General features: G+C 59.5%; 2 protein-coding genes across 4 annotated transcripts in view; one reads left to right on the top strand and one right to left on the bottom strand.

Moving 5' to 3' along the window:
- Window positions 1–3,125, top strand: part of Tpsg1 (tryptase gamma 1) — a 3,995-nt gene extending 870 nt beyond the window's left edge. The window contains exons 2-5 of the mRNA XM_021221482.1: window positions 1,140–1,311; window positions 1,822–2,087; window positions 2,384–2,529; window positions 2,631–3,125. Coding sequence (XP_021077141.1) covers window positions 1,140–1,311; window positions 1,822–2,087; window positions 2,384–2,529; window positions 2,631–2,942 — 896 coding nt within the window. The 3' untranslated portion in view covers window positions 2,943–3,125. The remainder of the gene's footprint in view (window positions 1–1,139; window positions 1,312–1,821; window positions 2,088–2,383; window positions 2,530–2,630) is intronic.
- Cacna1h (calcium voltage-gated channel subunit alpha1 H) overlaps window positions 2,979–15,465 on the bottom strand; it is a 60,226-nt gene continuing 47,739 nt past the window's right edge. The window contains exons 17-36 of one of the 3 annotated variants that reach the window (XM_029532887.1): window positions 14,106–14,528; window positions 13,488–13,588; window positions 13,202–13,325; window positions 13,053–13,121; window positions 12,776–12,960; window positions 12,477–12,603; window positions 12,162–12,287; window positions 11,982–12,071; window positions 11,600–11,792; window positions 11,248–11,265; window positions 9,894–10,045; window positions 9,284–9,393; window positions 8,987–9,120; window positions 8,692–8,762; window positions 7,433–7,511; window positions 6,409–6,530; window positions 6,085–6,330; window positions 5,844–6,012; window positions 5,514–5,674; window positions 2,995–4,826 (exon numbers count right to left, since the gene is read on the bottom strand). In XM_029532887.1, the coding sequence (XP_029388747.1) occupies window positions 3,783–4,826; window positions 5,514–5,674; window positions 5,844–6,012; window positions 6,085–6,330; window positions 6,409–6,530; window positions 7,433–7,511; window positions 8,692–8,762; window positions 8,987–9,120; window positions 9,284–9,393; window positions 9,894–10,045; window positions 11,248–11,265; window positions 11,600–11,792; window positions 11,982–12,071; window positions 12,162–12,287; window positions 12,477–12,603; window positions 12,776–12,960; window positions 13,053–13,121; window positions 13,202–13,325; window positions 13,488–13,588; window positions 14,106–14,528 (3,744 nt within the window). In that variant the 3' untranslated portion in view covers window positions 2,995–3,782. Of the gene's footprint in view, window positions 4,827–5,513; window positions 5,675–5,843; window positions 6,013–6,084; window positions 6,331–6,408; window positions 6,531–7,432; window positions 7,512–8,691; window positions 8,763–8,986; window positions 9,121–9,283; window positions 9,394–9,893; window positions 10,046–11,247; window positions 11,266–11,575; window positions 11,793–11,981; window positions 12,072–12,161; window positions 12,288–12,476; window positions 12,604–12,775; window positions 12,961–13,052; window positions 13,122–13,201; window positions 13,326–13,487; window positions 13,589–14,105; window positions 14,529–15,465 lie in introns of all 3 variants that reach the window. The other 2 variants (XM_029532888.1, XM_029532886.1) reach the window with 2 other exon arrangements.

Genomic DNA, 15,465 nt, shown 5'->3' on the forward strand with positions numbered 1-15,465 from the left:
AGAGGGGCAGTGCCTGTGGTGGGTGGCAGGCAGACCCTAGAGGGGCAGTGCCTGTGGTGGGTGGCAGGCAGACCCTAGAGGGGCAGTGCCTGTGGCGGGAGAGAGTGCCCTGGCCCAGGGAGGCTAGTATCTGCCACAGGCTTCGCCTGAGAAGCCGCACCTCTGCCCCATCTCCTGCGAAGCCTGCTGGCTCTCACGGTTGATCCCTTTCTTTTGCTGATGCTGCTCTTGGGAGAGACTCTAAGCATCTTATGGAACTTCCTCGGGACGCACCTCCTGTTCTGGCTGGGAAGGATGTGACCTCTTCCATTTCTTCTTTATCAATGTGGACCCAATTTCCGGTTTCCTTCTGTAGTACAGATGAAGAGGGAAGCCCTCCCCTGTGGGTGGTACCTCTAGATTTTCATGAGAAAAAAAGTCGAGGTGAAATTTACATAGAATTTACCCACGATACAGTGTAGCATTTGGTGACATTTAACACATCTCCAGTGTTTTGTGATATCACATCTATCTAGTTCCAAACATCCTTCTAAAAAGGAACCCCTTCTCACTAGGAGGGCACCCCCCACCCCCAGCTTCCCGGGCCTCCATATCCCATCCCCTCAGCCCTTCCTCGCCCCTTTAATTCCAGGCAGTAAGCCGCTTGTCCAGATCCACTGAGCATCTTTCTAAGGAGCCTGCTATGTCCTTTGTAGTGTTCTGAAGTCAAGATCCATGAACTTACTGCTTCTAGGGTAGCAGTTTCCAACCTGTGGGGCGCAACCCCTTGGGGGAGATCAAACCCTTTCACAGGGGTCCCCTAACATCATTTGCATATGAAATATTTATATTATGATTCATGATAGCAAAGTTACAGTTATGAAGTAACAACATAAATAACTTTATGGTTGGGGGTTACCACAACAGGAGGAACTGGATTAATGGGTCCCAGCATTAGGAAGGTTGAGAACCACTGTTTTAGGGCATGTAGCCACAATGCTTCTGGAGAGAGGCCAGCGGATGGGGAGCAGAGGCATTTGTAGATGCCCCAAGATGCTAGGCCTCCTGAGATGGGAGTCATGGAGAGCTCCTAGAGAAAGGGCATTGAGCAGAATGCCAGTCTCCGGATTCCCTCGCCAACAGTGTCTCCTCTGGATCAGGGTGTGGCCATCCCCAGGTTTCACACGCAGGAAGTCGAATCGTGGGAGGGCATGCCGCCCCAGCCGGCACATGGCCATGGCAGGCTAGCCTCCGTCTGCACAAGGTGCACGTGTGTGGAGGCTCCCTGCTCAGTCCAGAATGGGTGCTCACAGCAGCCCACTGCTTCTCTGGGTGAGTCACTTCATGAAGCCTGACTGCTTGGCTTTATGGGGCAGTGACAGCAAACAGGACCTTGATTAGCCGTGACTCACCCTTGAGTCCAAGGGTCCCTTTCAGTAGAGAAAACTGCATTGAGGTCCACCCACCTGCAGTGGCAGCGTGCAGCTCCAGTGGGAGTGGGGTGCCCTCCATTGGGCTCAAGTGTGATGCTGGCCACCTATCTAGCTTGTATCAGGAAGTATTTTAAACCAGCCTGAAGCCCTTCCACTTGTCTCAAACACTTCTGGAACTGCCTTTCCCCCAGGGTGCCAGGCACCTTCCAGCCAATGTCCCAGCTATTCTTGGGCCCTTACGTGTGAGGCCCTTACGTGTGAGGCTTCATGTATACAGTAGCTGTTTCTGTACCCAGCACTGAGGATAGATGGAACATTGGTTATTGACAGGGGTGGGTGGTGGGTGGGCATTGGTGGTGGTGGTCATTGTTGGAGGGGGGGGACACTCACATCTCTCCCTGCCTCCCAGGTCTGTGAACTCGTCTGATTACCAGGTGCACTTGGGAGAGCTTACAATCACACTGTCTCCCCATTTCTCCACCGTAAAGCGGATCATCATGTACGCTGGTTCCCCAGGACCACCGGGGTCCAGTGGGGACATTGCCCTGGTGCAGCTGGCCACCCCGGTGGCCCTTTCCAGCCAGGTCCAGCCTGTGTGCCTCCCAGAGGCCTCAGCTGACTTCTACCCTGGGATGCAGTGCTGGGTGACTGGCTGGGGCTATACACGGGAGGGAGGTAAGGCACCCCTTCTGAGGTCCTCCCCCATGGGGATAAGGGAAGGTAAGAGGGGCCACCTGGGGAGGAGTGGGAACAACTGGTGCCACCATTTGCTCCTAGTGGCCACGCCTATCCTCCTAAAGGTCAACCACTTACTGGCCTCCACCAAGATCCACATCTGACCCACAGAAAGACAGTGCCAGCACGGGTGGGGGTGGGGGTGGAACCCCATGAGGGATGCGCCTGCTGCGTGTTCACTCTCAGCAGTGTGAGGCTGGTCACTCAACCTCCTCCTGAACTTTCCTTTCCCTCAGAGCCTCTGAAGCCCCCATACACCCTTCAGGAGGCCAAAGTCTCTGTGGTGGACGCAAAGACCTGCAGCCAGGCGTACAACAGCCCCAATGGCAGTCTCATCCAGCCAGACATGCTATGTGCCCAGGGCCCTGGGGATGCCTGCCAGGTGAACAGGCTGGGAATGTGGAGGAATGGCGTACCACGGAGCACGGCGAGAACCTCCAAGTCCTTAGAATCCCATCCGTGTTCTGCCCTTCTGTCCTGCAGGATGACTCTGGAGGGCCACTAGTCTGCCAGGTGGCTGGGACCTGGTGGCAGGCCGGCATTGTCAGCTGGGGTGAGGGCTGTGGCCGCCCTGACCGCCCTGGCGTCTATGCCCGGGTCACCGCCTATGTAAACTGGATCCGCCACCACATCGTGGAAGCAGGGGGCACAGGAATGCAGGGGCTTCCCTGGACTCCTCTCCTGGCCGCCCTCTTCTGGCCAAGCCTCTTCCTGCTGCTGGTCTCAGGAGTCCTGATGGCCAAGTACTGGCTGACCTCTCCCTCCCACCCGGCGGGCCGCCTCGGAACTCACTGAATGAGGTGTGGCAGCCAACCCCAAGTGTCTTTCTTAAATAAGTTAGTGTTTATTCAGCTTTGCTCTGCCCCTCCCCTCCGCTCGGCTTTGACTTAGGAAGCCAAGTTTTCTGCATCTGATTATTGCAACATTTAACCTGAATTTGTAGAACGGATGACATAAAGCAAATGGATGTCAAATGAACGCTGAGCCCGACAGCCTGGGATGGAGGGGAAGCCCCACCTCAGTTGGGACTGTGATGTCTTATTGCATGGGCCAGTACTCCTTGGTGATGTGGCCCTTCCCAGGGTCACTGTGAAGTTTCTAAACCACCTAAGATGATGGAATGATGGGGGTGGGGGTACCGTGAGAGAAAGAGTGCCGAGTGATGGACAGGGACGAGACCGTGAACGAAGGTGATATTGGTTGTGGTGGCTGCAGGACCCAATGTCTGCCCACCAGGGCACAAGGGGCTCAAGCGTGTACTCCCTATCGGAAACCTGTGTGTCACACGGACGGAGCTGTGGTGCCCTCCTGCCCATGAGGGATTTCTGGCCCTTCCCAGGACACAGTCTCTCCTCCCGAGACTGATGAGCTGGTCCTGGTACAACTCCTGGTGGTAGTTAAAACTCAGGAAAACCCAAACCTGAATCACCACGAGGGAGGCTCGTGGGGCCCGAGGCTGCTCCTGTGTCATGGTGCAGAGACGGAACGTCTGCTGCCTCTCCCGGGATAGTGTTTCCCGGTCCCTCTGCCTTGGTGGGGCCTTAGCCAGGGTCCACTCATAGCCCTGACTGGGGCTACCACCCTGCAGGGAGCCAACAACCTCAATGCCAAATCCCTGTGGACACACAGCCCAGTCTACACAGGCTCATCTCCACTGTCGTCTGGGGCAGGAGCGGCTGGGGGAGACCCTGGTTTCTTCAAGGGGGTCTGGGGCACAGTGAGGTACAGTCCTTGCTCCTTCTCTGGGGGGCCACCAGAGGACATAGAAAGTTCAGTTTCTAGTATTAGAGGCACTATAGCCCCCAAAGAGGAAACTCTGGGTTCTGGGGTCACACTTTGGTCACTGTCCAAGAAACAGTCTCCACCAGGCCCGCCCATGTCCAGAGGCTCAAAGGCAAAGTTGGGGACAGTCAGATGCTCTGCCCGGCAAGAGGCCTGGCCCCAGCGCTCACCCTTGGCTACGGGGTCCCCTCCAGTGCCTGGGCCCTCTGTAGACTCTGGGCAGTCCCTATGGAGGGCAGCCTCACAGGACGGGGTTCGGCGCCTTAGGGTAGTGTTGCCTCCTTCGGCCGCAGGGGGGCGGGAGGAGCCCTCATCCTCGGTGGGAGGTTCAATGGAGATGCAGGGAGGGCTCATCTTCTTCTTCCTCCGCGCCCCAAGAGCTGGTTCGAGCTCTGAGGCCCGGGCCCTCGCTTCCCCAGACTCTGGGTGGCTGTCCCCATTATCCAGTTCCACCGAGGACCACCGCTGCGCATCTGGCCGACCTGGTTTGTCCAGGAAGCTCTGAGCGTCTACGCTGCGGAACCTGTGTGGGCTCCGCCCACTGCCCACTGTGCCTTTTGCAGGAGAGGCGGTAGGGGAGGCCTCTGGGCTGTGGGGCTCTGTAGCGGGCCAGGGGTGGGCTGAGCTTGTGATGTGGCTGACCTCCTCGTCGGCTGCGTCTGCTGCCTCAGCGTCACCTCCTCCCAGGGTGGGAGGTCGGCTGGAGATGCAGCGCTGCCCAAAAGTGTGCTTGCGGGTACGGACACTGGCAGGCCGTGGGGAGCACGGAGGGGACCTCAGGGCGCCCAGAGGTGCCTGGCTTGTGGAGGTATTTTCAGCAGGCTCCGTGAGGTCTGGGATACCGTCTTCTCCAGCGTCATCTATCTGCCCTTCCAGGGACTCTGCGTGCATGGCCTCCTGAAATGGCACAGAGGCCCTGCCTAGCACCCAGCAGTCAGGCTCCTGCCCTCCCATCTGGGCCCTGGGAAGGTCATGGCTAGCAATACTCCTGGGTGGCTCGGGACTAGGTGGGACTGGGAGCTGCTGATGTGAACATCACAGACTTAGACCCACTGACCTATGAGATGTCAGAGGATGAATCTGCTATGCTATGGGCAAACAGAGAAGCCTCGGGGTTGAGCTCCCAGTCTTCCAGGGCCTGGGGAAGCCCAAAGGGCCCAGGTCACCTCCTCACTCTTGAGCCCCACAGCCCAACTTGGTACCCCAAGAATAGGAAGTTCCCAAGAGCTTCCGTATTGTACAAGAAGGCTCCTGTGCCAGATAGTGGGAACTGACGGGGAAGGTCGGGCAGAGACTGCAGATGAAGCTGGGTGATGCGGGCACATTAGCCGCTTTGGGGTTTGAGGTTTCTGCCTAAGAAAGGGAGTCCCATGAGGGGCTATGCTACCACAGCTGGCCTCGATAGATTATGCTGAGTCATCTGGTTGAAGACTGAGACCCGCTAAGCAGAGATGGAAAATTCCAAGTCTAAGGATACCTGGAGCATCTTGGGCCGCGAGCATGCTAACCTTTGGGGAAAACGAGCCCCGTGGAGCCCCCACCCCCACCCCTCCCCCAGGCCCGTGAGATGAAGGTTTCCCTCACCTGTCTGCAGAGTATCCGTGAGAGACTCAGAGAGCGGGGCGTATCCCGGGGTGAGAGGGCACAAAGGGGGTCGCTGACCCTGGCTGGGGAGGACGCAGCTGATGGGACCTGGAAGGAGGTGCGGGGCTCCAGGGGCGGCGAGTGAGCAGAGGTGACCGGGCCTGGGGCAGGGATGCATCTCAACTGTGTGGCCTGAGGCCTGTGGCCCCCATCTCTGCCTCCCACCCTCCCTGCCTCGCGCCGCCCGATTTCCCATCTGCCCATCCTCCTGCCTGCCCAGTCCCGTTTCCCTGCTGTCCCCACCAGAGTCCACACCCGAAGAGATGCTACCTGGGTAGGTCTCCATCTCCACTTCCTGCAGCGGGTGGGGATGTGGGGCAGCCGCGGGAGCCACCGGCCGGAACATGTAGCTGTCATTGGGTAGCGAGAGCATCCTGGACACAGACACTTTGCGCACGACCAGGAGGTTCGGGGTGTCTGGCTGGGTACCTTGGCTTTCCTACGGTGAGGGAAGCTGTTTTATCAGCTCTGCAGCATCCTGGGGCAGCCCGAAGTCCCTGAGAAGCCTTACCTGGGCCGTGGCCGGGGGCCGGGCCGGGGAGCCCTGTGCCATCTCCAGCTCAATCTCGGCGTCCATCTCTGCATCCTCCCGGGCCTCCTTGTTGCTCTCCTCCAGGTGCTTCATGAGCACGGCCACCACCACGTTGACCAGCACGAACTGGGCGACCAGCACAAAGGTGACGAAGTAGACGGGGGAGAGCGCGGGCAGGTAGCTGAGGCAGTGCTTGTCCTCACGGGTACATTCGCGGAGCGTATCCTGGGGTAGGGGGCAGCGGGGGTCACGGCTCTGTCTGTCAGCCCGGAAAGGGGTGTGGAGGAGCAGCCTCACAGTTACCTTCATGATCCCGTTCCAGTTGTCCCCAGTGGACACCCGGAACAACGTGAGGAAGGCCATGCCAAAGTTGGTGAAGGTGGCGTGTCTGCTCAGGCCCTCACAGGGATTATCCTCGCTGCATTCTGCAAGGGAGAGTCCCCACCCGTTCAGAGCACTAGTGCCTCTGTGGGACTGGACAGAGTCAGCACACACATCCCACGCTGGGCTGGCCGGGACATGTGTGTTGGGAACCTGGGGCCCAGGCCTCTGTTCTACACTGAACCTCTCCTCAGCAGACGCCACCGTCTGAGCTCCCGAGCACCCCCAAGCCCTAGGCCTGACCTCTGCTCATGGATGGTAGATGCCAAGCAATGGGGTCCTCTGGAGCGCAAGGTGGCCCGGCTGTCAGGCCTGCATACCAGACCTATCTTGGGGGACTTGGAGGCAGGGAAGAAAGGACTCGTTTGTGACTGTGTGCGAGGACTGGGTGGGAACCATGTCTGGACAGGAAGACAACAGGCTGTGACAACCTGCATGTCCTCTGTCCCTCTGGGCCACATGAAGGCCCCAGAAGATCCTCAGAGTTAGGGGAAGAGTCTAGTAGAGTTGGAGAGAGTCCCCAACATGCCCTCGCCTCGACGAGATAAGCTCGCAGACTTGCCTTAGGTAACAATACAGAAGACACATCGCTGACATTTCCTGGGACAACGTTTAGGGGGAGGCATGGGGACATGCTACTGTGTGCATGTCTTCCAAGGTTCACATTCACCCTGGGATGTGGCCCTGCCTGCCTGGCTGGCTGGTTTGAGTGTGGACATGTGCATCACAGATGTGGGAACGTGTCCCTGGGTGGACATGTCTGTGTACACAGTATGTGTCCCAGCTCTAAGCATTGGGCTGGTGAGGTGAGTACCGACAGGCTGTCTGAGGCTCGTGGTCTACCTGGTACCTAGGCCGGTACCCTGTACTCTTCATCAACCTGTGGGGAGGTGGGGTAGGGTCAGGCATCCCCTTTTGGGAGAGGCACAGGCTAGGCCACACTCACCTAGCCTCCCAAACAGCTCCACTCCCAGGGCAGCATAGATAAAAAACAGGAGCATGAAAAGAAGACCAAGGTTCCCTACCTACACAAGAGAGAAGCAGAACAACGTCAGGCCTGTGCTGGCCTGCCCCGCCCCACCGCTCCCAGCCCCGGGAAGAGGGTCCAGCTACGAAGTTCCACTTAAGCCCCTCGGCCTTCCTGAAGCATCACCCACCCTCAGAGAGCTCCACTCTGGCCCAGCATCCCTCTACAAGGCAGTCTCTGCCCCTCGCTGCTTCTCAGGGCCACTCTGTTCTTCCAATTGTCCCCGGGAGCTATTCTACCCTCTAGCTGGCCCCTAAGGCCTGGAGGGTTCTACTCAGGGATCATGCCTACCCATGCAGAGGTCACCTTGGTCTTAAGAGTCCTCACACTGGGCTGGTGCTCAGGGGACAGGAGCACTAACAGGGATCTCGTGCAACCACCCACGAGCATCTGCCATCCCCAGCACCTGCCCATACCACACTCCCAAATCTGCTCTAGCTCCTATTCGGGGCATTACCCGGGCCTCCCTCACCAACCCCATGGACAGTAAACATGGTGCAAAGTCATTCAGATGGGGCTCAAAATGCTGCTTAGGCCAGCATGTTATCAGGCAAGGTGGAGACAGGCAGTCCGGATGGTTGAGGAGTGGGCAAATGCGTACAAGGGATGATGGTAGGTAGAGATGGCAGTGGGCTGTGTAAGTGTGTGGGGAGTCAGGTGAAAAGGAACAAGCCAAGTTTGTGGCCTGTCAGCTGGAGGATGCAGGTACAGGGGCAGGGGTGGCCAGGCAGCAGGGCAGGCTGTGGAGAGTGTGGGAATGTCTTCCAGTGTGTCCCCGCCCGGTGTAGCTGGAAGGGAACACTGCAGGTATATCCTGCAGTCTGGGGATAGGAAGGTCCCGGCAGGGCTGGAGGCACAGCGAGTCTGGTCGACATCGGCTCAAAGCCACTGCCAGAGACCTCTTGTCTGTTGGCAAGCTCACCTGGTACCCTGCTGGCCTGGCTGTGGCCCCTTACTTCCCGTGTGCACCAGCTGGGCAGGCACTGGTCTCTAATGCTCTTGCCCAGAGCCTGAGGCCCAGGCGGGATGCCATCTTCGACCTCTTCCAGATCAGCTGGGCATGACCCTGACCTCAGGACAGAGCAAGCAAGCAAGCAAGGGACATGTGCCAAGCCCTTCCCGAAGCCTGTACCCTGAAGGCTTGCGGTGGCCTTCGGGGGTGCTGGACCCCAACCTACCTGAGGCAGAGCTTGAACCACAGTGTCCAGCAGGGCACGCATGCCTGTGGCCATCTTCAGTAGCTTCAGCACTAGGGGAGGAGCCAAATGTCAGCAGGGCCCAGCTGACCCAAAAGTCCAGGGCACCCTATACACCAATCCCTTTGCTCTCTAGCTACAGACCAGGGCTTCCCTCTGGCTGCAGACATCCCAGGCATCCGCTGAGGATGGAGCCTGGCTGTAGCCCATCCTACAGGGTCTGGGGCCTCCCGACAGCCTAGGAAGACCCCGGACAGAATGAGCAGAGGCCACCTACCACGGGCGATGCGAAGCACACGCATGATGCGGATGATGGTGGGGTTGATGGGGAGGGCGGCATTCATCTCAATCTCCTCCAGCGCAATGCCCATGATGGACAGGAGGACGATGGCCAAGTCCAGCTGGTTCCACCTGGCCAGCCATGGCGGAAGCTTAGTGTGGCCGTGGCTTGGAGTAGCTGCAGCTCAGCCGAGGCTCACCCCAAAGGAAAAAGGGGCCTTCTCCCTACCACCCACCTGCAGCCCGTCCCAGGCCACCTGCGGCCCCAACCTGCCCTGCGTCCAAGATCACACACCTGTCCTTGAAGAACCTCCGGAACCCAAAGGCCACCAGCTTCAGTGCGGCCTCAAAGACGAAGACGATGGTAAAGACGTAGTTGCAGTACTTAAGGGCCTCGTCCAGAGACTGGGGAGAGAAGCGGGGCTGGCTGAGGTGCCATGCGGCTCCTAGCTGCCCTAGCTCCTTGCTCCCTGAGCGCCAACTTCAGGATACCTGTGGCATGCCTGAAGTCATCACCTGATGACCCCTGTGAGCAGGCTGAGGACGTTAGGCAAAAGGGACCAGGCTGTTCCCTGTCCTCAGCCCTGACAGAGAGTTGGTATGTTCCAAAGGCCGAGTGTATACTCCATCAAAAGGCTCTGCTGTAGTGAGCCCACACTTCCCCTCACTTATCAGTGAGGGTGCAGAGGGAAGCCCTTCAGGATATGCGTGGAGGGTCATTGAAAGGACAATGGGCCTCAGACTCAAGGTCTCTGGCTGGCCCCTCATCAGTGTCCACACTTGCAGGCAGGCAGGGCCCTGCTGAGTTTCAGTCCCTAGTCTGGGGTTGGAACAGCAGCTCCGTGTCCCCTCCCCTCCCGGCTGGTGACCCTCTTCCCGGTGCCACCCCTGCCCCGGCCAGCCACCTTGGGCTGATTGTAGTGCTCCATGGACATGGTGATGACATTGAGGCAGATGATGAAGGTGATGAAGAGGTCCAGGTAGTGGCTGGTGCACAGCGAATGGATGGAGCGGCGCGTGTGTGAATAGTCTGCGTAGTAGGGCCGGCGCTGGGCCTCTGTGGGAGAGGGGAGCTGCTGAGCCACCTGGATGCCGAGCCATGCTTGTGCCCTCTCCGCTCCTCCAGACAGAGGCCCTGGCCTCAATCTGGAGTGCTAAGTGTATGGAAGTGGCTCAGGCAGGACCTCAGATGGGCCGGGTGGCCCCTGGGGAGCAGTCCCAGGGTTAGGGAGGGAAGAGTCTTTTGAGAAAGGTCTCTTCTGGTCAGGAAGTGTTTTCTGTGAGCACACTGGTCCCCAGGGAGCAGGATGGGGGCCTCTGACAGTGCGCAGGGCGGGGTGAGCCATCCTAGCCTCCCTCCCCGAGGGCCCGCCTAGACCCTATTCTTCTGTGGCTTAGTCTGGGGAGCAGGAGAGACTGTCCTTTTCATCAACCGCTGCTGACTTTAGGCATCCCCCTGTCTGGGCTCAGCAGGCTCTGTCTGGGCTCAGCAGGCTCTGTCTGGGCTCAGCAGGCTCTGTCTGGGCTCAGCAGGCTCTGTCTGGGCTCAGCAGGCTCCGTCTGGACAGAGGTGACAGAGGTGTCATCCCTGGCGCCTTTAGGCTTAGCTCCTCCCAGACTCCAAGGGGCCACTAGTGACCACTCCAGCCAGCCTGAGGCAGACATCAGGAGGGGAGACCACCAGGGGCAGGCCTCCCCACATGCATCCCCACAGGTTTATCTCCCCTAAATGTTGAGCCTGCAGCAGTCCTCTTAGGGGACCTCAGTGTAGTTAAGGAGTCCCATCGGTGAGGGTTTCAGCCACCCTGCACCCGCCTCAGCCTAGAACCACACACTCGGGGGCTGGGCCTGGAAGAGCAGGGTCTGATGGGCAACCATCCCACCCTGGACCCACATGCTCCTCAGCCCGACATGCAGCCATTAGCAAACTCAGCTCGGCACAAGCAGCCAGGGGGCCGACAGCCGAGACACCAGGAAGCAGCCACGAGGCCCGGGGAACCGGGGTGGACCTTGTTCCCTGGGCACGACAGACGTGTGCGCATGCCAGCCACGAGGAGAGGCCAAGCAAGAGCAGGGGCAGCAACATGGACACCGGTGGGCCAGCCACTGACCTTCTGCCCACCCTCTGGCACCCAGCACCCTGACACTTGTGTCCCACCCTGAGGTGGCCCCTGGAGGCCTATGACGCCCGTCTTTCCCACTGCCGCAACAGCAACAGCAGCAGTAGCAGCAGGCTGAGCATGCAGAGCAGGGAGGTACCTGGGTTGGGGAAAGTGCCTGGAAAAACAAGGACATGTCTGAGCGGCTGTGGTGGGGACACTGTGTGGGAAGCCCTCTGTGCTCCCAAGCTAGGGCCCACTGTCCTGTCTCTACAACTCACGAGGGGCTTGGGAGCGTCCCATCTACCTCCTGAGCCCTCACGGGGTTACCCTGCATCCTGTCACTGCAGGCACCCCAGAGGCTCAATCTGGTCGGCCCCTCTTTCCAAGGCCTGGCCCCCATGCAAGGTGGCCACATGCAGAGCCATCTGGGCTGGGGGCTGCAGGCCCAGAGCTGGGTGCCACACGGCATGCGTTCAGGTACCGACCCTCCACCTCGGGGGCCGCCTTACTCCTGCGCCTCCTCTCCAGGCGCTGCAGCCGTTTCTCCTCGCGCCGCCGCGCCTCCTCGGCCTCCTGGTGCTGCCTGCACTTGTGGAAGTTCTCCACCACCACTCCCACAAACATGTTGAGCACGAAGAAGCTGACGATGAGCAGGAAGGAGATGAAGTAGAGCAGCATCCAGGGGTTGTGGTTCTGTACAGGCTGCAGCACACAAGATGGTGGGTCTCCCACCATCCTCCTCTTCCTGCCTGGAAGCCCTCCCTGGGAATGGCCTGGAGGACTGTGGCAGTCAGAAATTCTGGGGAAGGTTCTGAGGTGACTTGCTCTAATCCCAAAGACGTGCAGGATTTGTTCAAGGTCACCCGTGAGCACGGCCCCAGCCCTGCACACCTGCTGGTCGATGCCCACGGCGTCCAGCCCGTCGTACATGATGTTTACCCAGCCATCCTTGGACGACAGCACGAACAGAGACATCAGCGCCTATGTAGCAGGGTAAGGGTAGAGATGGCAGCCGTGTTCCCCCCACACCTGGTCACCTCCGTGGCCACACTGCATGCAACCCGAACCTACCTGACCCAGGTTGTCAAAGTTGTATTTGCGCCTCACCCAGCGGTAGTGGGCGGCATGGCACTCGGCCTTGGTGGTGATATTCCTGGTATCTGTACCGTCGCAGTAGTAGAATTTGCCCTTGAAAAGCTGACCGGAAGGGGCTGTTACCCCAGGGAGCCTGGCACAATCACGGGCCCACAGACCTGCCTACCTCAGGCCTCCTGGATCCCAAACTAGATGTGCTGACCACCCAACCAGGGAGGATGGGGCCCATCCCACCAGTGGGGAGCAGAGGCCCAGGGCAGGGCAGACCCTGGGCGAGCCAGGGCCACACACCTGCACCCCGAGGATGCCAAAGATAATGAAGAAGGCGCAGCAGATGAGGACGATGTTCCCGATGGGCCTGAGCGACGATATCAGAGTCTCTACGACCAACTTGAGACCTGGAGCTCTGCTGATGACCCTGCACCCAGGCAGAGGGGGTCTAAGGGGGCGGCCAGTCGGCAGAAGCCATGGTACATGCAAGGCCCCAAGGTGACGTGAACGTGTGAGAGCCACACGGTTGGGCAGAGGTGGGGTGGGCTCCTGGGTCCTTCCTGGATGTATATGAGTGGCCCCCGCCCCCCACACCCCACCTCAGAGGCCTCAGGGTCCGCAGCAGGCGCAGCACGCGCAGGACGCCTAGGATCTTGGCACCACCGGCAGAGGCCACGGCCACGATGATGTCAACCAGGGACACCAGGACAAGCAGCCCGTCCAGCACGTTCCAGCTGCTCTGCAGGTAGGCATGCTCACCCCACAGCAGCCCCAGGGCTACCACCTGTGGGAGGGACAGTCATGTACAGGCTTGGCAGAGAGTCCCAGGACAGGGTCGTGTGCGACAGGGACCGAGGGGGAGGGGAACGTCAGTACCTTCACCAACATCTCCACCACGAAGATGGCTGTGAAGATGTAGTTGGAGACGCTGAGGAAGGCCCGCTCCTGCAGGGAAAGGCCAGTGGGAAGTCCACGTCCACCTCACCCTGCCCCACCCAGAGGGCCAGCTGCCTTCGGGGACTCACGGTGCTGCCCGGGTCAATGTCTGGCCTCTCCAGGGCAATGGTGATACAGTTGAGGAAGATGAAGACAAGGACCACGTGATCAAACATCTTGTGTGCGATGACTTTCTGGCAGGAGACGCGCAGCCTGAGGAGGCAGCCGAGGTGAGGGGACCCCCGAACAGACCCTTATGTCTATTCATGTTGCCTGGGTCACCCCAGTGCTTAGCCACAGGTGGGTAAGGCCAGCCCACTCTACCCTCCCAAGCAGGGTGTGGCCGTGGTGGCTGCCGGGTTTGCCACAGCTCACCTGTTCTGCGGTGGGAAGAGATACAGGGCCCAGGACTCCCGGCTGCCGCACCACTGGGGCGCGTAGGGTTCCAGCACTTTGTGCAGGCGGAAGCAGCAGCTCTAGGGACACAGATATCCATCTGGGTCATGGCAGCCTCCCCCTGCTGCCTCCTAGTGTGTGACCACCCTGACCTCCCCACCTCAGGCCAGTCTTTGCTGCTACTTCCTGCCCCTTCCACCTCGCCTTCTCCATCTGAGGGTGGGAGGGCGGCCATGCTGCAAGGCCACAGGAATCTAAGCGCTGACTGGCCACTGAGAGTTGCCTTTTGTAGAGACCAATTCTCTTCTTTATAGAGGCAGTTTCTGACCCTGAGGGGCCCGGTCCCCGATGGTAGGTAGCTCCTAACCTGGGACAAACTTGAAGTTCGACGCCTACCTTGGTTGGCCCGCTCCCTTCTGAGTTACCACGAACGATACCCCTGAATCCCTGCCTTAGATCCTGCTTTAAACTGGCAGCCCTGAGACAGGAGCGGTTATGGGTAACTGTGGGTCTGGCTAGCGCTTTGCCTCCTGTCACACTCAGAGAGGGCCAGAAATGGCCGAGTATAGTCCATGCCCCCTCGTCTCACCCACTCACATCCTCTATGTCATCATCAAACTCAGCTGCATCCTCCTTGTGGCTGTCGATGCGCAGGAAGAACTCGCTGGGCAGGGCCACCATCTGCCCGTTGCAGTCACGGAACTTGGTGGGCAGGAGGGCGGCAGGCCGTGGGGGACACAGGTCCAGCGTGCTGCGGTGGCCCAGCGACTCAGCGCGCCGCAGGGGTGTGGCTCGGGGCCCGGGTGAAGCTCCTGGGTGGGTCCCCGAGCACGGTCTGCTGTCCTCGGCCTCGTCATCCGTGCTGCCCTTCCCCTCGCCAGAGAGCAGGGACTCGCGCTCCCCACACTGGCTGCGGCGTTTGAGGCTGGGTGCGTGGCCCAGGCTGTTCCAGCTGGAGCGCCGGCTGCTCCCTGCACTGTTGGGGCCCCATGGGGCACAAGGGGAGCTGCGCAGGCTGGCCTGAGGGGTGGCAGGGAGTGAGCACACTGGCACAGCCCTAAGGATCGCCACATGCACCAGTTTCTGGGGTGCAAGGGCCCTCCCCCAGATATTACTGTCAACCGCCATCATGGGCATGTGTGAACTACTCGCTGGATGTCTGGTCCCGCACAGCTATCCCACCCAGCAAGCCCTCTGCCAGGGCACTGCCGACGTCCTGTTTTCAGGTAACATCTGACTCAGCCACATAGTTAGAGCAAAAGCCCAGAATCAGCCAGGGCTGGCGAGGCGTGGCTGCTCAGCCCCTGGATTTGCCAAGGCCCATAACCTGGGTTCCCTCCTGCTTGTCACACCACTTGGTCTCCAGATTCATCCTTACCTCCAGGATCTCATAGGAGCTGAGCCGTACTCTCCCCTGGCCTGTGTCTGTCTTATCTCTCAGGGTCCCCCTGGCAAGTGGCTGTAGCAAGCTGCGCTAGGTGGCTCAGCCCTGGACTCCTGATTGATCCACCAGACAGCTTCTCTTCTTTGGCTTTCCCTCACCTGATTCCTACCCCTGGATCTGTCCCTAGGCTCCCCATGCGTTCTGGCCACTGCTTCTGCAACCCCAACCCCAGGGGCTCACCAGCCATCTCCAGGCAAGGTTGTTCTTTGCACAGAACACACTCTGGGTGTGAATACAAGTGAACTGTTGGGTGCTCCGCTGCTCGTCAACCCTCAGCCTGGCCTGCTCACCCGTTTTCCAGGCTGCCTTTAAGTGTCTCTGTCAGACCCCCACCCTTTTCTCTGGTGTGCCCCGTGCCTGGCCAACTTATATCTCTACTATAATTTCACACTGTCGCAAGCAGAAGGTATCTCGACACTTGCCCATTCCTCCTTCATGTCTCTATGCTTATTTCACAGCGATAGATCCCCAGGCGTCCAGGGACAGAATGACCCTGGTTCTGCCTTAGACGGG

This window comes from Mus pahari, chromosome 21 (genome assembly GCF_900095145.1).
Source record: "Mus pahari chromosome 21, PAHARI_EIJ_v1.1, whole genome shotgun sequence".
In the NCBI taxonomy this organism is placed as follows: domain Eukaryota; kingdom Metazoa; phylum Chordata; class Mammalia; order Rodentia; family Muridae; genus Mus; species Mus pahari.